Genomic DNA, 27,467 nt, shown 5'->3' with positions numbered 1-27,467 from the left:
AAAATTAAAAGTGATAATGTATGTAAAAATCTGACAATATGTGAGGTACATAAAGTTAACACAAAAAATTTTAGTTTCTTTCTCCCTTTTTTTTAATTTTTAGAATAAATACAAATTCTCATATTTTGGGCATAGGCACTACACATACAATCAATTTTACTCTTTCTATGCAGTGCTTTAACTATTTCTAACCATGCACTAATTTCTGCCAAATCATTATCTGGATTCCAAGTAGAAATAGTTATACTTTTCCTAGTTCTTAACAACACAAAATAGACAGCCCTACCTATAAACAAGTAGGAAAACTAATGAGCCTGTAAGAATAATAAGTAAGGAAAATTTTGCTTGTGTTTATAAAGTGATTCCTTTTCCCTAATGCATTTTTAAAAAATCATGATGAAGCAACCAATTCTGCCAATTAAAAGTTCCCTGAAGACAGCTCAGCAACTTTCTATTTTTTTTTTTTTTTTTTTTTTGAGACAGAGTCTCGCTTTGTTGCCCAGGCTAGAGTGAGTGGAAGAAACTCCCGGGAAGAGAGCCACAAGTGTTCGTAGTGCAAAGCTGCAAGTCAGGGTATATGGATAAAGCCAGGGTATGGACAGGATCTACTACCATAGCCAAGTTTATCTTTTTTTAAAAAAATGGACATTTTTGACCAATGCTTATATGTTCAAGGAAAACCCCTTTCTCCCAGTGCAACACTATCTATGTCTCTCCCAATTTTATTTTATTTTATTTATTTATTTTTTTGAGCCAGAGTCTCACTTTGTTGCAGAGGCTAGAGTGAGTGCCGTGGCATCACCCTAGCTCACAGCAACCTCAAACTCCTGGGCTCCAGCGATCCTCCTGCCTCAGCCTCCCGAGTAGCTGGGACTACAGGCATGCGCCACCATGCCTGGCTAATTTTTTCTATATTTATTAGTTGGCCAATTAATTTCTTTCTATTTATAGTAGAGACGGGATCTCACTTTTGCTCAGGCTGGTTTCAAACTCCTGACCTTGAGCAATCTGCCTGCCTTGGCCTCCCAGAGTTCTAGGATTACAGGCATGAGCCACCGCGTCCAGCCCAGCTCAGCAACTTTTAACATGGGAGTTAGAAATGGTGTAAGCATCTCTTCTGTGTGATCGTCTTCATCTCTGTTACTTACTGCTCATCATGTATCTATCACTGGGCATCATTCTACCTCACTCCTTCCATTACTGGGAAGAAAAGGCTGCATTCAAAACAGAGCACATCACTCACTTATTTCACTTAGCCACCAATGCAGCAAGAGCATATTCTGCCATGCAGTGTCATTGCAATGAGCATACATTCATTTGAAAAAAACAAAACTGTGGGTATTTTTAGCCTCCCCTCCTTTTTTGATTATTTCATATTGTTTTATTTTTTAGAAAAGTCCAAGAGAAAATGAATGCACTTAATATCTAAATAATTCAAATGATTGAGATACTTTCAACAATTCTTTGTTTTCCCGAGTCACGATATACTATGTATATTTGTTGAATTTCTTGGTGATCAAGTATTTTTAATATATCTAATTAATAAAGTAACTAATTTTTATTAACATACTGCACATTTTTCAAATATAATTTTATTGGACACTCATTAAAAATCTTAGATAAATGTTATTAATCTCATATAAGACATATAGGACAGCTACTATCTTAATTTTGCTATTGATTTCTTCAAGGAGGTACCATTACCTAGCCGTATGTATAAGATAGGATTCAACAGCAGAGATACTTTTCTAGCTTAAAAGGTCTAGAAAGATGTATAGCATGCAAATATTGTTTCCCATTCTGTAGGTTGTCTATTGACTCTAATGTTAGTTTCTTTGGCTATGCAGAAGCATTTTAATTTAATTGGGTCCCATTTATTTATTTTTGTTGGTGCTCTGATTGTTTTGGGGATCTTCTTCATAAATTCTTTGCCTAGGTCAATGTCTGTAAAAGTTTTTCCTGGGCATACTTGTAGCTCTGACTTGGGCAGTGCAAATGTAATAGTCGTAACCCAAACGTTTGTGCTCCTATAAAAATTTGGGGGGAAAAAAAGAGTAGAAAGATTCCAAATTTGTTGGTAAAATGGAAACTTGGGACTCCAATAAACTTCTAAGCACATTCTGAAGATCCAACATAGTCTATGGTGTCATAAAATCCCATTTAATTGGTCTGAGTAGCCACAAACTGGTAAGACACAATGATGTTCCATGCCGTAAACTCTTGGAGAAAAAAATCACGATCTTCATCAAGTCTATGTGCAACCACACACATATACAATGGCAGTCATACAAATGTGGAGAACTTTGGACCCAATATTGTCATTACATGGAAAATAGATGACCATGTGGATGTGACGGCCACAGATGGCAACAGGGACAAAACCTTGAATTAACAGGAATGTGACCATGTTATAGTGCTCAAATAAATTGGCTATGGAAGTGAACTTTCGAAATAAAAAGTTAAACAGAATTTGTGGTATTGGCAGATTGGTGAGGGGACAGTGTGAGGGTGTGATGTGCAGAAGTAAGTCCAAGTTTTTCACAAAAATGAGAATATAAATTACTAGAAATAAATCAAAGAAGATAAGCTGCAACACTGGAAAACTGGTCAACCTCAGGAAGCTAAATTCTTTCTCTCTGGTCTGATTTATTCTGGACATTTCCAGATGAATTCTTCTGTACAAAGAAATAAAAGCAGACTGATTATACATGAATAAAGTATATGCATTTAATATACCATCAATGTATTTGATGTGTTTTATAGGAATAGCTCACCACTTTACAAAACAAATTTGATAGTCTCCAATTATTTTAAATTTTCTTCTTTTTTTCCTTTTTTCTATCTATCTTTCTACATATATATGTGTATATTATATATACATATATATGTATATGTATATATATATATTTTTTAGGAAGCACAGACTATGTACCAGGCTAAGTAATACAGATTATCACTCCCAAAACATTGCTTTTAACCTCATGGCATTTACAATATTATAGGGAACACAGGCATTAATTATAACCAAAAAGTGATAAATTTATTAAAGGAAAATGTAGAAAACTATGAGAGGAAATTGAGTCTAAGATAGGTTAATTAACTTTCTACTTACCAATAAAAAGTTCCCCTGATTTTCAGGCCTTCACACTCAAACTAAATTAGATCATCGGTTCAATAACTTTTATTGAGTAAATGTTGTATATCATGCACTGTCCTAAGTGCTTTTTATGTATTAGTCAATATCTTCTATGCAACATTCCTATGAAAAAGTACTGTCTTCACCTAAAAGAAGAATTGAGGCAGAGACAGGTTGTATGACTTGCCTGGTAAGTCAGATTCCAGAGTTCATTGCTCTTACCTATTCATTGAGCTTACAAATGATTGAGTCCACATCTAGCTACAAAGCTCACTTTATTGAACAGTTTATTTATCTTTATATTATAAAACAAGATGTTTTCTTGTAGTGGGTTACATGACTCAGTGTGCATGCAGCTGTTAAATACCTGATCAACGACATTTTTGGAATACAGAAAAGGATTGTGTTATTCATTGCGTGGCTTTTCCATTCAATAAAGTATATTATAATAGGGGAAAAATAACAACAAACTTTGAAGTTAGGCAAATTAGAACCTCTATTTTGATCTATTTAATTTTACATTAACAATCTGTAAACTTCTGCTTTCTTATCGTTAAAATGGGGATTACAATACTAAACTCATAATGTTGATGGGCAGATTAACTGCAACAACATATATTGAAATAATGTCTGAACTTTGATAAAATTATTATTTCTCTCCTTTGCATGTGCATGTGTAAATGTCAATGTGTAAACATTTTTGATATATCCATTGCTTCCAATAAAATATCTGAAATATGAATAAAAATATTAGATTTATAACATTACCATTCCCTAGAACACATGGATAAGTTTTCCTTAAAGAAACACTTATCAGAATGATGATCTTTTAGACAGGTGGGGAGACAAATGTAAAATATCTTCTTCTTATCATAATTATTGTTTTTTAGGAAATACAGTAAATATTATTTATTTTTTTCCTAGATGCTTCATTCATTGCATTATGCAACTTGATCAATAAATAATGAATTCAGCAAAATTAACTTTAAAAGAAGAACATGAAACCAGAGTTTCTTCTTGAAATCCTTCATGATAGACTTTAATAAGTGAATTTTTAATAAATCTTTAATAAGGATATATTGTGTAATTTTTTGTAAAGCCAAGGGCCTAGTAAATTAATTTATTAACACAAAAATTTTTATGAGCACATATTGTCTATCCATCACAATGCAGTATGGACTACAAAATAGATGGTTTTGACAGTTAGATGGTTTGATTCCTGCCAACCAGTCAATTAATGAAAGCACTTGATTTGGTTCTTTTGTATCTTAAACTTGTATATATGCGGGCATAACTATGGTTTTCATATTGGTAAATTATTTCTTAAATGTGAATGACATGGGCACTTGCATTTCTGAAAAATATTGTGGATTACAGCCAACAGAATTTTTAGGCAATCTGATTTTAAAAATGATATTTAAATAACAACATCTAGCTATGTTAATAGAAAAGTTGAAGTAATTGTATGGGATGATATGGAATGAATGAATCTGAAAATTCCTGTGGGAAGTATTGAGCAGAGACTCAGTGGAAATCAAACAGAGGGGAAGGGGGAAGGAGGGAAGGGCAAAAACCTAGCTAATGGGTACAATGAACACTATTTGGGTGATAGGCACACCTATAGCCAGGACTCTAGCATTACAAAACAGATCCATGTAACCTAAAACATTTGTACCCCCTTAATATTTTGTAATTAAAGAAAAAAAAAAGAAAAAAAGAAATCAACTCCAAGGTAGAAAGAAAGATTTGAAATACTATATATGTATGTATATATATATATATATATATATATATATATATATATATATATATGTTGTGGAAGTGATTAATTATGATTCTGTGGCTTTTCATTTTTCATTGAAAGTAGCATCTATGTATGTGATCACAAATCAATCCCAACACTTGTTTTGCTCGGCCCCTGCCTGGTATGCTATAATATCATACTACAGGTTATGCGTAGGCTGGAGAGGGTGCACAAAGGATGAACAAGTTACTGTCTTGTAAAATCATATGACTAGCTTCTATTTGCTCAGATTTAATTGCTTCTTTCCTCTGTTGGCACTGAAACTTCCACATTCTTACATTATAGCACTTAACAATTTGGGTTGATTTTTCTCTTACAATTTCATGACCCTACAAAACTATCCATGCTAGAGCTCCTTGAAAATTCCTTGGTACTAGTAATAGTGTGACTTATTGTAGATACTCAGTATACATTCATCAATTTTGCTTATGCTCTGCAATTACAAAATCATTGGAAATGTTACATTTTTAAAAAATCAACTTGCTATTTGCTTTTATTAGTTTGAACATACAAACAAGTGAACATATTTCATTCAAAAATTAGATATATAATAACTAATTGTGGCAAAGACTATTGTGGGCAAAATTTGGACTATGGCACAAATATCAAACATCGGATCCTTTCTGAAAAAATAGATTAATAAGGCAGAGTTGAGAAAAAGCATGAAGGACTCTAGACCCCAGAGGTGTGGAATGTCACTAATAATTCTATAGAAGTCACAATTCTTTGAGGCCAGCCATTTATCTTTGTAAGAAACATTCTTTGCCTACTTCAGGACTTCATATCTGAAAAATAACTGCTTGGAAGTCCTGGTATCCTGTCATGGCAGGCAGAGACTGTCTTACTAAAAGTGACTCTCACAAGTGAGGATATATAAATGGATGTCAGACATGGACAAGGAGGTGTTATTGTGGGATTTTTGTCTTAGAGGTGACAGCAAGTTTCATCAGCACTTTTTGTGACATTCCTTTAGAACATGAGATTGAAGCTCCTGCAAAGTAAATGCTGTAGAATTATAAGCAATTAAAAGCAGGTCCTGAGATTCAACATATGTCTTAGCAATTTTCTGTATATATGCACATATATAACCACACATTTGATCATAGATATATAGAAATTTCCTGGAAATTCAACAAACTGTTAATAGTGGTATCTCTGAGAAGTGAGAATGAGGGAAGAAAGGAAATATTTTACTCTCTTACTTTACCTCTTTCTATAGAAACCAAATATTTTATTACAAAAACGTATAACTTTTTATGACATAACAATAATATATAAAGTTATAAATGTAAAAGTATATAAAAGAAGAATTATTGCCCATACCTACTTGCACACCTCCTTACCCTTCACACACACACACACACACACACACACACACACACACACACACACACACACACATTGTACTTGTATGTCACACGTAAAACTATAAATCTTCTGTAACTATGTATTTTATGTTTTGCCATTATTATAGTTTTCATTATGGATTTAAAATTGAATTATATTAAAGTTCAATATAGCTCACATAAATAGATAGATATTTTATTTGATTTATAAAGAAAGATACACTATGATTTTACTTCAAAAATACATTTCTTCTGATCAGTTTCCGAAAAGCTTGTTTCACATCCTTGTTCCTCAGACTATAAATGATGGGGTTCAACATAGGGCTTACAAAAGTGTAGAAAACAGCAATGATTTTGGACTGTTCCACTGACTTGTCCGTGGGAGGTCTAACATACATGCAGAACAGGGTCCCATAAAACACAGTCACTGCCACCAGGTGGGACCCGCAGGTGGAGAAAGCTTTACGCCTGCCTTCAGCAGAATTCATCCTCAGGATGGCAATGACAATGAAGATGTAGGAGATGAGGATTATGAGGAGAGAGTTGGAGAGGTTAAATCCTGCTACCACAAACATGGATGTCTCCTTAATGAAAGTGTCAGAGCAGGAGAGTCTGATGAGAGGTGGGTCAGCACAATAGAAATGATTAATGACATTGGAGCCACAGAAGGTCAAGCGGTACGTCCACATGGTTTCCATCAGGCCACTAAGGAACCCATAGATGTATGGACCAGCAATCAGGCGAACACAGAGAGCTTTGGACATCTTGCTGCTGTAAAGTAAAGGGTTACAGATGGCCATGTACCTATCATAGGCCATAACAGCTAGCATATAATATTCAGTAATCACCATGGCAATGAAAAAATAACACTGGACTAAACAAGCAGCATAGGAAATGGTTTTCTTCTTTGATAAGAAGTTCACCAACATCTTGGGAGTCACATTAGTGGAATAGCACAAATCCAAGCAGGACAAACTGGCAAGAAAGAAGTACATGGGGGTATGGAGGCGTGAATCTACCCTGATCAACACCATCATCCCAAGGTTCCCCCCGACAGTGATCAAGTAGATCACCAGGAACAGCACAAAGAGGATGGGCTGAAGCTCTCGACGATCCGTTAATCCCAAGAGAATAAATTCAGTCACCAAGGTGGAATTTCCTTTGACCATTTTCTTAGGTACCAGCATTTTTCACTTAGATGAATTAAAACAAATTAAAAGGGCAAATGAGAATTCCATCAGATATTTTTCTCTCTCTCTTTCTCTTATTCTCCTTCTCTCTCTTTCTTCCTCTATCATCTATCATCACACAGCTATTATTAGGGAGAGTCTGAGAATGCTGGGGCTGGTTGTCTTAAGGAGATAACTGGGTATATAATGAGCAGAACGTGCCTCCTATGCCACCAACCTGCTTTAGAATGGGGAAATTGTGACTCAAAGTGTGTCTAATAATGGATTTAACCACCAACTGCCCTTTACAGTTTAGTATAAAATCACCAGCTTCTTCTAAAATATGTGCCCAGGACTGGTCCTGGACAAAATGATAGAGTATGTTTGGAACCAAACACTTTTAAAGTCACTGATAGTGTGTGCATATTTAGAAGTTCCATCTTTGAAAATTCCATTCCTTAAGTGCTGTGGTAGAAAGCCCAGAATTAAAGAGGTTTGAAGGAAGTTTGTTTTGGCCCTTCTTAAACTGCTGTATCAAGAAGATACAAGAGCATGTCATTTCTATGTGAACAGATCAAAGATAAGGTTCCCAAATTTAGAATAACAAAGGGCTATAGAAATTACTGATGAAGGAATTTTTAGTTAGAGGAATTTGTATGAATAAAGCAAGCAAGACATGGATAGAAGAAAGAAGAATTTCTAAATCTTAGACCATAACTTTACATGCTTATTCATCTTTTTAATTTATTGCAGAAAGCATTTAAGGGGTTTACGACATGTAATAAAATTTGGCAAATTTGTGCTGCTGATGAATACAAATTTGATTAAGCTCTCTAGTAGCATTTGTAAATAGTTCATACTTCTTCATTATAGTATTATTATGTCCAGAATTATAAGACAAAAACTAATTAAAAGATAAAGAACATTGTTTAGTACAAAGTCTAAGCAATACTAATTAGAATGAACAGATTATACTTTCAGATATTATATGTTCAGATACTATTGATTATAATGAAAGAATAAAATGGAAAATTATGCTATGATTATAGAGATTACAATTTTATTATGGAGTCTTAATGTTGCTTTGTGGTATTTTACAAGTGATGCACTAAAGGGGATAAGAGATCAAAACTCAAATGTTTGTGGGAGACATTTAGATAATAAGAATGAGTTGAGTGGGCTGGATTTAAGAGTGAACCAGAGTAAACTAGACAATGGTTCCCAATATAAAAGAATCAATCTTTCCTTTAAAAATTAGAAGTCAGGGAATAAATTGTATTATACCAGCTGAGACCACCAATACAATATTAAATAAATATGATCATACTAGACATGCTTGCCTGAATTTTATTTTGAAGTCACTAGAACTGTGATTCAATGACATGTGTGTGCATGTGTGTGTATATATATATGTATATATATATATTGCATTAATATATAAAATGTATTTTACAATATATATAATACAATACAATATATATAATGTATTTTATATATATATTATCTACTTTCCTGCCTGACAACCAAGCCACCACAGTCACATTGCTATATAGTACCTGGCTAGGGTTACTAAGGAAAAACAACACCCCCCTACCCTCTACATGTTTAGAGACTGTGTTTGCATTTTTATTCTTGTCACATTACTTTCTTGCAGAGTGTATAGTTAAGGGAATACTATTTTAATACTGGGTTAACTGGAAGTGAAACTAACATTTAAAAAAATTCATAAGAAGAGTTTTGTGTTCTTATATTAGTATTCAGAGGTAGAGTAAGAGCAATTGGAAAGCATGTGAGTGTGACTCAAACTCACATATTTGTTTATATAAAAATAAAAATATATGGCTATATATGGAAAAAAATGAGTCAGTCGGCAGCTACTTGGGCCAATATAATTTTTGCTATATAGTAACAGGGGCTCTGTATTCTAAGATCTTAAGCGCTTCCAATTTTGAATATCAGAATTCATTATTTTTATGTGAAATCTACCAAAGATAGTGTTGGCAATTGATTAAATTTTTAAGCCTATCCTTAACCAGGGCTCAAAGCAGATATCTGTAGATTTGATCAAGTGAGACACAAATAACAATTCCACACAATGCCAATGTCACCAACTATGTGGTTCCAATGTCTCAGCTGTTTCTGGAAATCGAATCAATCACCTTCCCAAGTTAGCTACTTTGACTCTGTGAAGTTTTTAGGATCCCATAGTATTTAATCAAACATCATTGTAAACTACATACATCCAAGTCGCTTTCTTAGGACACTTAACACAGCTAATATTAATAACAGCACTTGCCTTGAAAGAGCTGGTTGATCTTCATGGTAAAGGACACAAAAATTAATAGTTAAATGTGATTAGTTCATTAATGAAAATTTGAACAATGTAACTAATTGTATTTAGGAATTAAGGTAGGCATCAAAGATGAATAACCTTTAGCTGAGGTTTGAAGAATAACTAGGAATTTTTTGGAAGGACAAGAGTGGGGACGATTTTTAGGTAGTATAGACAGTACGTGCAGAGACTTTTCTCAGGAGGCTTTTGAGAGAAATCAAGATATTCCACATAGATGCAGGGATGACTTTTCTACTGTGGCAATGAGAATTTAAGAAATGGTAAGAAGCCAAAGAAACTCAAAGTATTCATCACAGGCCAAGAAATGTGAACACTCCTTCTGAAAGTTACAAAGTAGCATATCTTTTAATTTGTCTTTAATACATCGTTTAGAAGTGTGTGTGCCTATGATGATGAATTAGAACTGCCATTCTCTGTTACTTTAAAATAGAAGTAATTTCAGGGATTAAATCTCCAACTCTGGCCTTTGAGAGAAAAATGCAATAATTAGAGAATCAGGATATTTGTAAATGGCAAAAGTGCCCTTTCCTCATTCCCCAGAAGCATGCCTGATTTTGGAAAGTATTTACCTAAATATGTGTAAGTCTTTTGTTTCAATAGCATAAAGATATCAGATATTCATTTAATATTTACATCCGTGCAATGTACCTTAAATGCCATCACCTGTTTATTCATCCTATTATATTTAACAAATAATAAAGACAAAAATAAATAAACTCAAAGACCAAAAAGAGATTGGAATTCAACAACCCCACAGCTTAGGATGAAAAACTATATTTTGATCATAGTATCTCTTTCCATGCAGGTAGGCACTTCAGGTTTACAAAATACCTACACTGCTTATATTTCATTTTATCTCCAGAAGAGCCCTGCAACTGATGTAGAATAAGTGCAACTAGAAATGAGTAAAATGGGTCACACATACACATTAAGTTTGCTGTCACTTGAGTTTTCAGATTAGAATTTCCAGTGTTTTTTTTTTTTTTTTTTTTTTTAATTTAGAACCACTGGATATTAGACCAAAAACAAATAGGTCTATGGTGAAATAAGTTTTGAAAATGTTGGCTTTTGGGAAAAAATCTCTATTACAAGTCCAGAGCCTTTTATATTCACATGTGCATTGTGAAGCTATAGAAGGTTGGCAAGAATGTGCAGCATTTCCCAAGCTTACTTTTTCAAAGACCCTGGAGAATTATCAAGTTTTCTCTTTAGATTAGAAATCCCCAATTCCACTCTAGCAAGGAATACTAGAGTCCTTCAACCTCAATAACTAAACAAAATACAAGTAAATAAGACATACGCTATACAACCTGGGAAACCACCTTTATTCACTTGTGCCACTGGTAGGATGCCAAAGCATTTTTGAAGTTATCATTGATTTTCAAAAGAAAGGCTTGGGCATTTTCATACTGAGTATGGAAGAGGCACTTCATATATGAAACAGGCACAAAAATTAAAGAGCTCTGAGAAAAATAGAATAGAGCATGATATCAGAGCTCTGCATATCAATCCTTGGGAGACACAAATCTGTTCTACCTTCAAATGTGCAATCTATATAACAAAATCCTAACTAGTGTCTGCTTTCTCATCATATAAAATTAAAAATAATAATAGGTGCTTATTGAATGTATGTTGGGATAAGGCATAAGTCAAATTACCATATATTTAATATACGGATGCAATCTATGAGAGAAGCTCCAAATATTTAAAATACTCTCGTATAATTTGCAGGCATTTTAAATTTTCTCTTTGGATTTTTTACAAATTGCTCTTTGACTGTATATCCCCAGTTTCTTCTCCCCTCTCTTTTCTCTTGTTAATCATGACCTTTTTCCAAGACCCCTCTAACTGAGTTTATTGCCTGATTCACATTTTAAAGGGCAAACGTAGCTGGGAAACATCATTATCAATATCTCAATGATTCCTGGGCAGGTGCTCCATTCATGGATCACATCATATTAAAAAGATCCAGGTCCATTTATAGAAACTCTTAGTGTAACATACAAGCATCTATATATGTGTGTATGTATGTAAATGTGTGTGCACTAAAATAAATGAGATTATTAAAAGTGTACATATGAAAAATACCATTAGCAAATCTAAAATATTTTGATAAATCCCTATGAAATATTAAAATTTGTTACATTAGAGCTCAGGCATTTGTCCTCCTGAAAATTAATATCTGAATGATTATGAAATATTTAACAGAAATGCATCTGAAAAATATTTCTAGTTCTATAAACTTATGCTTATTGAGACTGCATTTATGGAATACGTTAAAGGCTCATGTTTAGTGGCTGTGGGCATGGCCTTTGACAGCTTACTATTTCATGTTTGCTGTGCCCTGTAGTTAGAAAGATTTCTCATTTATTTGATATTTATGCAAGCAGTAGAAAAATTTGTCTTTCATGACTTTTGCTATTTTTAAAATCTTATTTCATTATAGAAAGCCAAGTAATTCATATTAAAGTATTAAGAGAGATTGCTGAATTAGTTTTGTAAAAGCTGTGAATATTTTGCTCTCAGTATGCGAAACATCACAAAGAAAAATAATTAAACCCCAGTGAGGGAGGATAATAGACATTCTTCTAAGCATGAGTTTTGCTATGATATTGATGTTTCATCAGAAATTTTTGGGTAATTAGGAATCCCTGTAGATAGCAGTGTGCTTTTAAAAGTCTATGTTCCTTATTGCAAGAAATATAAGCAAAATGAAACTCCAGATAAAGTTTCACTGGCTCAATAATGTCAAATTGCTTCCTTCTGGATTGGAATGATTGAAAGCTGGATAACAAAGTCAACACAGATTTGTTCATGTTGATGAATTTGATTCACAAAGATATCTATATCCACATTCTTGTTTTGTTATATAAAAATGTAAATAAAACAAAACATTACTTGCCCTTTAGCAGGTTTAGTGTCTGTCATTGAGCAGAAAGCCAGAGGTGCCATTTATGGTAAATTGGTAAATATAGTAAATATCTAGGTGAAATTCAGAGTTCCAAGATTTTCCTATCCTCCCAACTCAAAAAGAAGGAAAAAGAAAAAACAAACCACAATCAATCAATAAAAGTGTCGTTCGCCTCTACAAGTGTCGCTGATACCTGAAATATTATTTGCTCAAATGTTCATTTAGAGATAAATTTGCCCTTTTCAGGCTCCAGTTAAAATGCAAATGTTCAATCTAGCAGGATAGCATGGAACTGCTGGCACAGGGACAAATCATCCTATGTGGATAGCGTCACCATTATGTAGTCATGTAAGATGGACTGAGTGGAAGACTAGGAGAGACTGAAGCCAAAGAAAAGGCCACAGAAAATAGAAGTGAGGATTACTGAAATTTAATTTTAGTAATGGAGCCTAAGAACTACTTCAACTGGACATTAAGACATAAACAAGTGGGTAAGAAAGGCTGGGTTAATAATGAGATTTTAGGGCAAGAAATGAAGACAAAGGTGGATAAGTTCTGTAGTTGGTGAAGCCGAGCATCTCACAGGAATGTCACTTTCCCAGGAAGGAGGACCTTCCTTGTCCCCTCTGCCATAACGGACTGCTGGACCTTCCCCCTCTCTTGGTTTCCCATTCCAGTGTCTCACTAATATAAGAGTAGGACACATCACCTGATCACAACACATGAACCTAAATCCTATGTCACGATATGCATTGTGGCTTCATACATGCCTAGGATAGGTCACTAGAAACTCTTCTGAGTCTTTATTTAGAAAACAGTCTCTTTACCTTGGTACAGTGATTTTCCTTCAATGGGCATTAGAGTCCTCATCTATATAATTTCAGACTTTGACTGAATAATTTCTAAAGTTCCCATTATTTCTAACATTCAAATTTTGCATCCACATGTTTGCCAATCCTACCTAGTCATGTACATCTTAATGTCAAATCTGTCCCAAATGTTCTGTCTATATAACTTAAAGAGAGACATATAAAGTTCCATAAAGTTTCATTTTTTGCTAGAATAAGTATCATTTCTGCTTGAATTTGTCTGTATTTTGATTTTTTCCCTTTGCTTTATATTTTAATTGGTATATAATAATTATACATATTCATGAGGTGCATCATGATGTTTCTTTTGATACATGTACAGTAATCAGATCAGTGAAATTAGTGTATCTTTTAACTCTAACATTTATCATTTCTTTTCTTAAGAATATTCCATATCATCCTTGTAGGTATTTGAAACTATTAATATATAACACATTATTAACTACAGTCATCCTATAGTGCTATAGAACACTAGAACTTATTCTTTCTATGTAGCTATAATTTTGTATCCTTTAAAAAATATCTCTCTACCCCTCTTGCTTCCTATTCTTCCCATCCTGTAGTATTCTCTGTTCTACCTTTTACTTCTATGAGATGAACTTTTTAAGCTTCCACATATGAGTAAGAACATATGGTGTTTAACTTTCTGTTTCTGGCTAATTTTACTTAACATAAATTTCTCCAGGTCCATTCATGATAGAATGAAATACTATTCAGCCATAAAAAAGAGTTAAATCTCTTTTGAATTTTTAATGAAGGATGGTTTTGGAGGAGTTGTCCTTTAAACAAATATTATTCTATAATTATTAGTATGATAATAAATTTTTTCCTCCAATGTACTTATTCAATGTATTTTCAATACTTAACAGAAGGTAATGACTCTACTTGTAAAGTAAAATAATTATTGTAAATACATAATTAAAATTAAATTACAATGTTTATAGTGACCGATCTAGATAAAAAATGCATAAAAACTCATTTTTATTAACTAAGAATCTAAGCTAACATTCAAGCCTTTGTTGTCATCTGACTCCTACTGACAAAAATCTAAAATTAAAACAAAAAGAGCAAGTACAAGTATAGAAGTCAGAATTTCCATTCCTACCTGACCCCAGGAAAGATTCTCTCAGAGACACTAGTGGTCCAAGCAGTGAGTTACAGAGAATGATTTATACCCAACTTGTGTAATTTGGAGCATTTATCCCTAAAGTATTTTTCAACACACCCTGAAGAAATAATTACAATGTTACTGCGAAAGATAACTCCAGGGAAAAAATAGTAATTAGCACAGACTCATACTCAATAGACTCTTGGGATTTGAGCAAACTGATTGCATCAATTTATAATCCTTTTGAGTGATCATTCTCATGCAATTTTTGCATTTCAGGTCACCATTTATTCCAATTAGATGAATAGAACAAATAGTAAAGATATAAAATAATGACATAATTCGTGGACTTTGATGTTCCTGTGATTCCTTTTCAGTCTGAATTATGTATTGCAAAACACTTTTCAAAAATGATTAGAATTAAGTGGTTAAATTATAAAATCCAGTAAATAAAGTCATTTGGATAAGACCTCACAATGAGTTGTAGTAGAATAAGTTCAAAGTGTTAGATCCAAGTGTTAAAAGAATATTTTTTGGAAAACATGGTAGGCATCTAATTTAGTAATATTCTATTTATTTGTCAACATACAAAAACATATAGGATAAAGATCAAATTTTTCTGTCTACCTTTCTTCCCTTTTACCTAGTGTCCAAGTACTGCTCATCCATGAGATACAAATACAATATGAACAGGGTGTACCATGTACATGTGCTTAAATAATATTCAGTCTAATTATGGAGGCAAAAGAGACACATGTATATTTCATCAAAGGCACATTCTCCAAATGATATATTGAAGTCAAAGAATCTAGACACAAAAAAACACATAGTGGTTGGCTCTTATGCTAAAATAGACAAAAATATCTTTGGTTAGGAAAGCAGATCAGTGATTATTAAGGGCTCGACATTCATGGAAGGAACTGTCTGCAAAGAGATAAAAAGGAACTTTAGGGGTGATTTACATTTCCAATCTCAATTATGGTGGTGGTTATATAGGTGTACACATTGGTCAAAACACATTGCTCATAATTAAAGTGGATATATTTCACTGCGGGCAAATTATAGATTACTAAAATAAAGTTTCCTAAAAACTCTACAATGTGTTATTACTATTCCCCAAAAAGAGTAAATTAAGTACCAAAGAAGCCAGGGGACAAGCCTGTAGACCAGACCCTGTACATCTAGGTCTCCATCACATTGCCCCAGGGCACAGAAAGGATTTTGTGAAGGAGCCTACTGAGGTGTGTGTGTGTCTTTAGGGGGAGATCAGTGTGCTTGAGGGGCAGCCCTCCTCCCACAGGAAGGCCGTGCACCCAGCCCAGACTGTGATCCTGGGCAGGGAACCTCCCTGGGAGATCCTCTGGCTTGAGGTCCAGCCTGTTGGCACCAACCAGAGAGACACTGCAGAATAGGGAAGGGTGGAAAGGAAAGGCCTGCTCCAGACTGCATATCTCAGACAGCCTCACCCCCACATGCAGACTTTTCAGCTGAGTGGGGCCATTCCAGCCCTTCCCTGGCAGCTTTGCCCAGAAGCAGAGAACAGACCTTTGACCCCTGCTAACAGCATTTGTGGTGCTTGAAATTGGGCTCACCCAAGCCAGCTAGCCCAGCCTAAATCCCCTATCTGCCCCCAGAGAGGTGTAGAATAAGGACACACCTTGAAGCCCCGGGGCCCCACCCACCACCTAAGGCACAAGAGTGCCTTTCCAGAGGAAGAAGAGCTGGTTCCAGGACCCAAAAACAAAACTGCAACCTGCTCCTCTCAGCAAGTGCCACCTACTGACAGAGAGATCATTTTGTACTTCCTTTTTTTTTTTTTTTTTTTTTTTTATTTTGGCATACTATGGGGGTACAGATGTCAAGGTTTCAATAAATGCCCATTTCCCCCCCTCCCCCCAAAAGTCTGAGTCTCCATCATGACCATCCCCCAGATGGTGCACATCTCACTCATTATGCATGTATATACCCGCCCCCCTCCCCCCTCCCACCTCCCCAATACCCTATTACTGTAGCACCTGTGTGTCCACTTAGGTGCTACTCAGTTAATACCAGTTTGCTGGAGAATATATCTGGTGCTTGTTTTTCCATTCTTGGGATACTTCACTTAGTAGTATGGGTTCCAGCTCTAACCAGGAAAATATAAGATGTGCTATATCACCGTTGTTTCTTAGAGCTGAATAGTACTCCATGGTATACATATACCACATTTTATTAATCCATTCTTGGATTGATGGGCACTTGGGCTGTTTCCACAGCCTTGCAATTATGAATTGTGCTGCTATAAACATTCGAGTGCAGGTGTCTTTTTTGTACTTCCTTTTACGGCATCTACCAACTCATCACACAGAGTGTGGTCCAATCTCACCCACAAACACCACCTACTGGCTCAGAGACTAAACAGGGCATGCCATTATCCAAATAAATATAAAGGTAAAAAAGCAACAGCTTATCCAGAACTCTGGAAGTATGAAGAACCAAACGGAAAGCTCACCTCCAAAGGGGAACACAAGCTTTCTAGCAATGGAATCTTTTATTTGTCCCTTAAATCATTTATTTTAGCAAGAGGCCTGAAAAAATATGTTTTATTTTGTTATTGTTTGTTTTATTTTACCTTTATGAAGATGCCAAAGCAATTTATTTTCCCCTCCAGGGTCAAATCCTCACTTCCATGGCACATATAAAGAGATTATTTATGTGCTAGGTCTATGCTCAGGGAGGAAAAAAATTAATATTACTCACCTAACCATAATTAGGAATAAAAAGCATAGTCAAAGCAAGGTAAATACTCTTATCTCATATGTACCATTGCTTACTCAGTTTCCTCATTTAGTTCTTACTCTCAGATCAACCTATTCTAAATGTTTCAAAAATAGGTGAAACAGAGAGTTATCACCCTGTGCTGTAGGGTCACAGGAAGAGGTGGATTTGTGTAGCTCCTAGGGCTGGATGCACAAACTTAAGTTTGGGAAAAGTATGATAATCCTGTTCCTCTCTTTTCTCATTGCCACCTCTTCACCACATAAGCATATTCCTAAGGAAGAAAAAAAAACTACTATTAATATCAACTGCACAGTTTCAGTTTAACTTAGTAAGTCAGGAGAGGAGTACAGAAGGACAGGTTTCTTAAAGACTACTCAAACAAAAGGACAGATGGGAAAAAGAATAGAATAAATTGAAGACATTGAGCTGAGAGCATGTTTATTCAGTTTATCATCACAAGCAGAAAGAGCACATCAGTGTTGCATGGCATACACCAGTTGGGAGTTTTCACCTAAAGCAGTTCTTCTCAAAATTTAATTTACTTAAAAACACTTGGGGATTTGGTTAAAAGACATATTGAGATACAGTAGTGCCAAGGTGCAGAACTTGATTCTGTATGTGTAACAACCTCCAAGGTAACACATATGCTCTTGATTCATGGGACATATGTTGAGAAACAAGCCATAAAAAATAAAGTCCATCTAATTTTTCCCCAAAATTGGAATTTTATTTTATACCTGAGGTGGTTGGGACCTCTCTGTAGAGACTAAGAAAGCTCCCGATCAAATTCTAAGACATTTTTAAATTTCAAAATATTAAGGGGGTAACATCATACTTCACAGATCTAGAAAAATAATTCTACACTTCATTTGGAAGCAGAAAAGACCCCAAATAGCCAAAGCAATCTTAAGCAAAAACAAACAAACAAACAAACAAACAAAAAGAAAAACCAATAAATCTGGAGGCAACACATTGCCACACTTCAAACTATACTATGAGGCTATAGGAAACAAAAAAGCATGGTATTGGCACAAAAATAGAGACATAGATCAATGGAACAGAACGGAGAACCCAGATATAAAACAATCTACCTACAACCAACTGATCCTCAACAAAGCAGATGACAACAAACACTGGGGAAAGAAACCCTATTCAGTAAATGGTGGTTGGAAAATTGGATATTCAAGATTTTTTGAGTCAAACTTTAGAGCTATGGTTTAATGGAAAATGAAGGCATTGCCACAGTAGCAACCATGTTTCGTCTGAGGACGTTCTTCAAGGCCTGCTTCACATCTTTGTTCCGCAGACTGTAGATGAGTGGATTAAGCACTGGACTTACAAAGGTGTAGAAGACAGCTATTATTTTGGATTCCTCCACAGTCTTATCTGTTGGCGGTCTAACATACATGCAGAAGAGTGTCCCATAAAACAGGGTGACAGCCAGCATGTGGGAGCCACAGGTGGAGAAGGCCTTGTGCCTTCCCTCCGCTGATTTGATGCGGAGGATGGCAGCAATGATGAAGGCGTAGGACACCAGGATGATGGTGAGGGAGCTGGAGAGGTTGAAGCCAGCTGAGATGAACATGGCGTGTTCTTTGATGTAAGTATCAGAGCAAGAAAGCTTAATGAGTGGCGGGTCAGCGCAGTAGAAGTGGTTGATGACATTGGATCTACAGAAGGTCAGACGGAAGGTCAGGATGGCCTGGAGCAGCCCATCTGAGAAGCCATAGACATAAGGGAACGTGGCCAAGCAGGTGCAGACTCGCCTGGACATTCTCACACTGTAGTGCAGAGGGTTGCATATGGCCACGTAGCGGTCATAGGCCATTGCTGCCAGCACGTAGTACTCAGTGAGCAGGAGAGCGATGAAAATGTAACACTGTGTGAAACAGCCAGCAAAGGAAATGGTCTTCTTCTCGGATAAGAAATTAGTCAACATCTGTGGGGTTGCATTCGAGGTATAGCACAAGTCCACGAAGGCTAAGTTAGTGAGGAAGAAGTACATGGGCGTGTGCAGGCGAGAGTCCAGTCTGATTAACATTATCATGCCCAGGTTGCCTAAGAGGGTGGCAAGGTAAACCGCCAGAAACAGCACAAAGAGGAGTGGCTGGAGCTCTGGGCGATCTGTGAGCCCAAGTAAAATGAATTCTGTTATTGCACTGCCATTTGGGTTGGACATTTCCTGAGTGTTTTCTCTGGAAACTATGGAAATAAAGCAAATATAAATGTACAAATAGTGTCAATGTTGATTGAAATCATTTTTTTCTCTGAACCTCCAAAGTTTTTTGTTCCTGTGTACTAACACAAACTGATTTTGTAAGTCTACAAAGTATTAAGTAATTTGATTAAAATGATTTTAAATCATTTTTCTCAGATTTAAAAACACACAGTAGGGAATTAGATATGAGGGGTTCTTTTGCAGGAAGACTTACTTGTTGCATGTCATTAACGACCACCCAGGGGATCTGAAATGTTTTACTTAGCAGCTCGATGACTTGTGTAATATCCAGAAATGCACAACTGAAGTAGAGCAGAAGCTCTCATAAATTCAGAGACATAGAAAAGACTGCAAATGGGACGTGTGTACAACGAAGAAAAACCACAGTAGGCTGGCTGCCTGTCTCTTGTCAGAATAAAAGGAAAACACCGTATAAATGAGGAACATACAGGCTTGCTATGTCAACACCTAGGTGAGGGTCTTCTTGATGGAAGAAGACAGCAGAGAAGTAGCTCGAGGACAGGAGGAAGCTACAGGTTGTAAAACCTGCAACTGGAACCAGTTACATATTAGTCCAATATGAAATCAAAATGTAAGGATCCTTGTTCACCAATTACTATGAACATCAAGACTATGACAGTAGAGCATTAAAACAAGCTTGGGGTCCTCCTGAGCACATGAACCAGCCATGCCTGGAACACACAGACTAGCAGCACCAACAATGTTGATACAACAGGGAAGGAGAACCCCAGTTTCCATCAGTTGAGAAAACTAGAAGAAAGATGCCTTAAGTGAATGATTTTATCCCAAATGAGGATGCACTAGACAGTAATTGATCTCAAGGCATTAGCTGTCTAGGTAAATTTTTTAGGTTATTCAATTACAAGTGAATGAGAAAATACTTTGTTTCAGGAAAAACAAAAAAGAGGCAGATTGTACTGAGGTACAGAATATTAAGGCCTGCTTGGGGTCATATAAATTTATAAGGCTTGAGGTGTGCACCCATTTCCTGGAGAAGTTGGCCACTTCTTGAGGAAATGGGAATTGACAGCTCTGAGCTATGTGCCTGGGGATGTTTATCATGGACTTGCTGGACTGGCTAGGATTGTTTATCTTGGGCTGTCCAGGGAAGTTTACCCTAGGCTCATGCCCAGAACTGATATGTGAGACCAGTCACTACGGGCCAGGTTCCTGGCCAGATCCAGGACCTCAGTGACCAGAGGATATGCCTTTTTGGTGCCAAAGCCTTCCTTTGTTCAAACTACTATATAAACAGTATAAGAAAGTCCCCAAGCTGCTTTTCAGCCTTTTCTCAGATGCTTCTCCACGGCTTCTTCTTCGCTGCCATTTCTTCCTATATTCAACTTCTCAGCGTGCCATTGCCTACCTGCTTGATATCCCAGCGTGTTGCCTTCACCAGTGCCTGAGAGAATGCCCGTGAGAATTAGCCCCCGGTGTTGAGATTACTCATGATGATAAACCTCCAGTGCTGATAATGAGATCCTAGTGGTATGATTACTCTTTTTTGTTCTTCCCCTGTGGTACTTTCCTCTTACTTTCTCTCTTTTTCCTCTTTCCCCTTAATAAATGTAAGTAAAACTGGTGTGGCTTGTGGTGGTGTGTCCTGCGGATCGAGCTTTAATTAGAAAAAAGTCTGTGCACAGCGATTGATAAGATTAGTTATCAATACACAGATTTAAGGAAAATGGCAAGAATTCATTGTAAGAATGGTTCTTAAGCTTCTTGGTTTGTTTTCTTCTACATTTACTTATTTGTTAATTACATATACTCCTTAAAAAAATACAAAGAAACTATGCATCCTCAGCCAAGATAAATGCATGTACTAAAAACCTTACCCCCAAAATATAAGGGGATCATAGATCACTTGGACTTACATATATAAACTCTTTTTTAAAGATAAATTTTAATGTGTTTATTTAAAGTAAACAATGTAATGTTGATATTATGAAATACATAAAGACAATATAATGTTATCCTATTGAAGAAAAGTAGTATAAACTCATATAGTTACCTATTTTTTTTGTTTTTGTGGTAAGAGTAGCTAAAATCTACTCATATAGAATAAGTCCTAAATATAGTACAATTTTATTATATATAGTCCTCATGCTTTATGTTAGACTTCTAGACTTGTTCAGCCTATGAAATTACCACCTCATAAAGATGCCTGCAGTCCCACATCTATGGCAGCATTATTAATAATGGGGAAGATATGGAAACAACCTGCATGCCCAATGATGGACAAATGGATAATGAAACTGTGCTGTGTATTATTCAGCTCTAAAAGGAAGGAGATCTTGCCCTTTGTCTCAATGTATATGAACCTAGAAGACATCATGCTAAGGAAAATGAACGACATACAGAGGATAAATACTGCATGATATCACTTACTTGTGAACTCTAAGTGGGAAAAACAAATAGACAGAGAGAACAAAACAGTGGTTATCAGGAATAGGGAATGTGGAAAGGAAATGGAGAGATACAAGTCAGAGGATGAAGATACAAAGTATATTCACTCTTATTTCAGAATAAGCTCCATTCCATGTCTGAAAATGGTCTTACACTTGTGAAAGATGAACAGAATGTTTGTCTTTCTTGTATTTTTTATTTTGTTCTGTTTTTGTTTTTTGGCATCAGTGACAGTTCTGCAAAATACTGTCCAAGAATATCAAGGCAAATTTCAATAAGTCTGTTGTCAGAAAAATTGATTAAGGTTTAAACTTTGCTGTGAATACAGAGAGAAGACTGTATGTGTGTATATATATGTGAAACAGAGTGCACCAAAGTTAAATTTGTCCTAGAGATCTGCAGGAGAAAATATAATTGCAATATGTTTGAGATGAAAGGTAGAAATCTGATAACTAGTCATTTTTAAGAAGCAAGTTTTAAGATGACTTAACATATTTGTAAATATGACTCCATCATTTACTGGAAATAGCATGATGCATATACATTGACTGATGCATATTTCTGTTTTGTCCTAAGGGACACATAGAGCTCTGTGCTGTTGGCAACTACAGATAAAGAAGAACTGACTCCTAGTCTGTTTTCAAAATGTTATTCTTTTTAGGGAAAGGAGAATGCATTGGGCTATCTCTATTTCCTTCTTATTGTCCTTCCCTCTTCTCCCACCAATGGTATTGAGAAAAGTTCTAATAGATGATGAAGGAAAACAAATGATTGAAATGCAAGTGATAAAGTACTTAGAGCTACATATGAAAGAAAAGTACACAGATGGATTCCAAATTGAGAGGTGAAGTTTAGGGATAACAATGTATCTTATATTAACCTTGAAAAATATAGCACTGAGATCAACTCTCAGTCTACATGTATACCTGTACACTTAATGGCCAACTTATTAGCAGGCAAGTATTTACATCAGATGCAAATGACACTAAAGTGACAACTCACTGAATTTTCAAGATGTGCTCAGAAATTTGCTCAATTATAAAAGTGTTCAGGCTGAATTTGGAACCTATATCCAGCTCTGCCACCAAGTAACACTTGAGTCAATTTTATTAACATTTTGCTAAATTGCAACCTTTTTAAAATAAATAAATTAGATGAGATGATGTTGGGCCTATCCTAAAAAGCTGAATGTACAAGGAGTCAATAATTAATTATTCAAAAATTAAGAATTTTGTGACTAATTGTATTATAATTACTGATTATGATTCTGGCTTCACCAGCTACAAATTGCATGAAGGTAGCAAATTATCTAAACTGTCTTACCTTAGTTGTTCCCAGTTTTAAAATAGGAAATGGAGTTTTCATGAGGAATAAGATAGTTAATTCATTTAAAGTGCTTAGAAAAATGATTTTCATAAAGTAAGCATGCAATAAGTGTTGTTAGAAACAGAGTTAACACTTTTCACTGCTGACCTCCTCTCCTGCTTATTTGCCTGCAGCCACTGAGAGAAAGTATATCTTTTTTCCCAGAGGAAAAATTCAAAATTTGTGAGCCTGACTGATATGTAAAGTCAGAAAAATAGATTTTTAATAACAAAAATGCAAATAATTTATGAGCTTCTGTTGAGACTTTTAATATGATTTTCTCTTAACTAAAAATAAGGAAGGTAAAAACACAAGAACTTACTTCAGGTTCTGATATACACCTATTTTCTCTGTCTTTGATTTATGAAGTTTCTTTAAGCTTCTCTAAGCTATAAAGTGTAGTCATATTTATGCCAGGATGTGGGAGGTGAGGACCTGCTCTTAAAATCTCAGGAGGACTGAGGGGTGTTACATCAGAATCACCTCTCTTGAGTTTACTGAAACATTGTGGAATCAGGAAGACATTTATGTCTCAGACATATTGCTCATAATTTTTAATTGCCCAGTGTTTGTTGTATGATATCCGTGGAAGGCAAAAAAAAATTTCCATCTTTAAATCTTGATAATGGGGCCGGGCGCGGTGGCTCACGCCTGTAATCCTAGCTCTTGGGAGGCCGAGGCGGGCGGATTGCTCAAGGTCAGGAGTTCAAAACCAGCCTGAGCAAGAGCGAGACCCCGTCTCTACTATAAATAGAAAGAAATTAATTGGCCAACTGATATATATATAAAAAATTAGCCGGGCACGGTGGCGCATGCCTGTAGTCCCAGCTACTCGGGAGGCTGAGGCAGAAGGATCGCTTGAGCCCAGGAGTTTGAGGTTGCTGTGAGCTAGGCTGATGCCATGGCACTCACTCTAGCCTGGACAACAAACCGAGACTCTGTCTCAAAAAAAAAAAAAAAAAAAAAAAAAAAATCTTGATAATGGAACTTTTGGAGAGGGACAACAGCAAGATAGTGGAATGGAAAATCCCCCAGCATTTTTCCAGGTAAGAATAAAACTAATAAACTAGAAACAATTCAAAGACAAGAATACCACCTTGAATACACCAAAACTCCAGAAAGAATTGGAGAAATTCCCCAGGCTGAGACCTTATACTGACGGACTACCTCTTCTTCCAGACTTTGGACCACATCTTACGAGAAAACAAATTCAATTTGATAGTTTAGACACAGATTTTGATTAATTGTACTGCTTCTTAAGATATAATAAGCTAAACTTTTGATTCGAAATTGATCATTTTATATTTAATGACCTAATAGATGCTTTCCTCTTGGTTTTTTTTTAGGATTTTTTTCTGTATGTTGACTTTAGGCAGTCTAATGACTATATGCTGTGTTTTTCCTTTGTGTTTCCATGATACTTTCATAAAACATCTCATACTTACAATACCTTATTTTAAGTTGATAGCTAACTTGGAAACTATCACATGCAAAAACCTTAAGTATTTACTTCTCCCATGCCTACATTTTAGATTATTGATTTACTAATCAATAATCTATCCAAATGATATAAATATAAATATAACTATTGAATATAAATATATAACAAATGATATAAATGTAATAATTTACATTATTAATTATTATTAATTAATTATTATTTTATTTTATATTATTTATTTATTTTATATTTATTTATTTTATTTATTATTTATTTATTTTGTATTTATTTTATATTATTATATTAATTAATTATTAATTAGTTCAATTAATTATTAAATAATTTAGTTATTTTAATAATGTACATCTATTAACAATTTATTGTAGTTATAACTATTTTAATGCATTTATCTATTAACCTGTATACTAGAGTTGAGAATGATTTATGTAACATAACATTAAAGAATTTTGAATTTTACTATATCTTTATCTTTAGTAGTAAGTTTTATACATTTGTATGTTTTACAGTCTTAATTAACATCCTTTAACTTCATGTTGCTGACTTCCCTCTAATATTTCTCGTAAGGTAGATCTAAGGCTAGTTAGTTATAAACTGAGTTTGTTTGTTTTATCTTTCCTTCATTTATAAAGGGCAGCTTTGCCTGATAGTTTTCTTAATTAATGTTTTGTTTTTTAATTTAGTGTTTGAATATATTTTTTCACACTCAACTGGCCTGCAAGGATTCTGTTGAGAAATTTACTGATGGTCTAATGATGAGTCCCTTGTATGTGAAGCTTTTGAAATTCTCTTTTTGGGTTGATGTTTGACAATTTAATTATAATGTATCTCAGTATAGACTTCTTTAGGTTCAATCTATTTAGAAATGCTTAAGCTTTGTGAATCTGAATGTCCATTTATCTCCAATTTTGGAAAATTTTCAACCAACTTTTAAGTATACTTTATGCCACCTTTCTCATTCTCTTTTCCTTCATTCACTTCCCTAATGTATATATTGTTTCACTTGATGGTATCCAATAAGTCTCATAGGTTTCTCCCCACTTTCTTATTCTTTTACCTTTTTATTCCTCTGACTGGATAATTTCAAGCGATCTGTTATTGAGTTCAATTGTCCTTTCTTTTGCATAATTAAGCCTGATGTTGAGAAATTTTTTATTTGTCTTTGTATTCTCCAGCTCTGTGATTCCTATTTTTGTGGTCTTGTACATGCGTTGCTTTTCTAATTTAGTTTCATTATCTATCTGTGATTTCTTATAGATCATTCAACTTCTTTAAGAGGATTATTTTTCATTTTTTTATTTTTAGTTCAATTCATAGATCTCACTTCCTTAGGATCAGTTATTAGAGCTTTGTTGTTTCCCTTCTTGCTGCCACATTTCCCTAAATCTTTGTTATCCTTGTTTACTGCCATATATCTCTGAGCTTTTGAGGATCCAGTTTCTCTTCCATTCTTTACAGGTTCACTTCAGTAGGAAAGACCTTTGCCTCTCAGCCCAGCTCGTGGTTATGGACAAGCCAGGTTTTTACATCTGTGGGAAAGCCAGGCTTGCTGCCAGGGTCTTGGGTCACATAGGCCTGCTGTCTCTGCACTAGGGTGGGGTGAGGATGCTCTCTGGGCTCCATATTCATTCAGGGCTCTTGGCTGAGCTCCCTAAACAGGCAAGACCACTCACTGGGCTCTGTATTCAAGAGAGGCTGCTGGCTGTGCCCCACAGATGGCTGGGGTCATCAGCTTTGTGTGAAAGTTAGATGAGTCTACTATTCAGAAAGGCCCAGTGGCAATGTTATGCAGTTGGGTGGGCTTCAGGTTATTCTACAGTTGGGCAGTTTTACTGGCTGTGCTCTGAAGTCAGACAAGATCATTGGCCAGACTCCTTAGCAGATGGAACTACAGGCTGTGTCCTGCAGTTGTGGGAGGAGTGCTGTCTTGGATCCCCACCTGGGTGTGGCTGCAAGCTGTGCTCTGTGGTTGGGTGGTACTACAGGTTGGGCACTGCAGCTTGTCTGGTCCACTGATTGTAACTCAAGCCAAGTATATGTGATAAACATTCTCCTCCGGCAGACAACACTGCCAGATCAACTGCATAGGTGGGCAATGCCACTGGCTGGGCTCTCTGGTCAATGAGGCTCCCAGCGATGACAAGATACAACCACCAAGATCTGGTGCTGCTTGCTATAAGTCACACCCCTCCCTTTGTTATGAGGTGATCATAGGTGAGCCAATGCCAATTTCCTCTTTGTTCCTCATCAAGTTACACAGAAATTGGCTTCCTGGGAAATGCCCTAGAACATGAGGGAACTGGATATCTGCCTTGGACTCTCTTCCACTAGAGAAAATAAAATATAGGTCCAGAAAATCTCCTTCAATGTGGCACTGTACCAGGTGGGGAAGTACCAACACAATCCAAGTGAAACTGCTCCTGTTACACTTATATCAAAATTGCCTACCTTCACATGAACATTAACAGAACTTTACTTATAGTGTACACAGATTATTATCTTAACCTGAATTATCAAGGGAAATTCACATTAGCTATTGCTG

General features: G+C 35.5%; 2 protein-coding genes across 2 annotated transcripts; both read right to left on the bottom strand.

The window, feature by feature from the left end:
• Nucleotides 1-6,516: 6,516 nt before the first annotated feature.
• Nucleotides 6,517-7,455, bottom strand: LOC105861255 (olfactory receptor 5M5). The gene has a single exon (XM_012746647.2). It carries the CDS (start codon nucleotides 7,453-7,455, stop codon nucleotides 6,517-6,519), a length of 939 nt encoding a protein of 312 aa, XP_012602101.2.
• Nucleotides 7,456-18,666: 11,211 nt separating this feature from the next.
• LOC105861285 (olfactory receptor 5M11) lies at nucleotides 18,667-19,635 on the bottom strand. Its single transcript, XM_012746673.2, has one exon. The coding sequence runs from the start codon at nucleotides 19,633-19,635 to the stop codon at nucleotides 18,667-18,669; it is 969 nt and encodes a 322-aa protein (XP_012602127.2).
• Between the last annotated feature and the right edge of the window lie 7,832 nt (nucleotides 19,636-27,467).

The sequence above is a fragment of the Microcebus murinus genome, chromosome 4, assembly GCF_040939455.1.
Source record: "Microcebus murinus isolate Inina chromosome 4, M.murinus_Inina_mat1.0, whole genome shotgun sequence".
In the NCBI taxonomy this organism is placed as follows: Eukaryota; Metazoa; Chordata; class Mammalia; order Primates; family Cheirogaleidae; genus Microcebus; species Microcebus murinus.
This window is presented reverse-complemented; position numbering and strand designations above follow the sequence as displayed.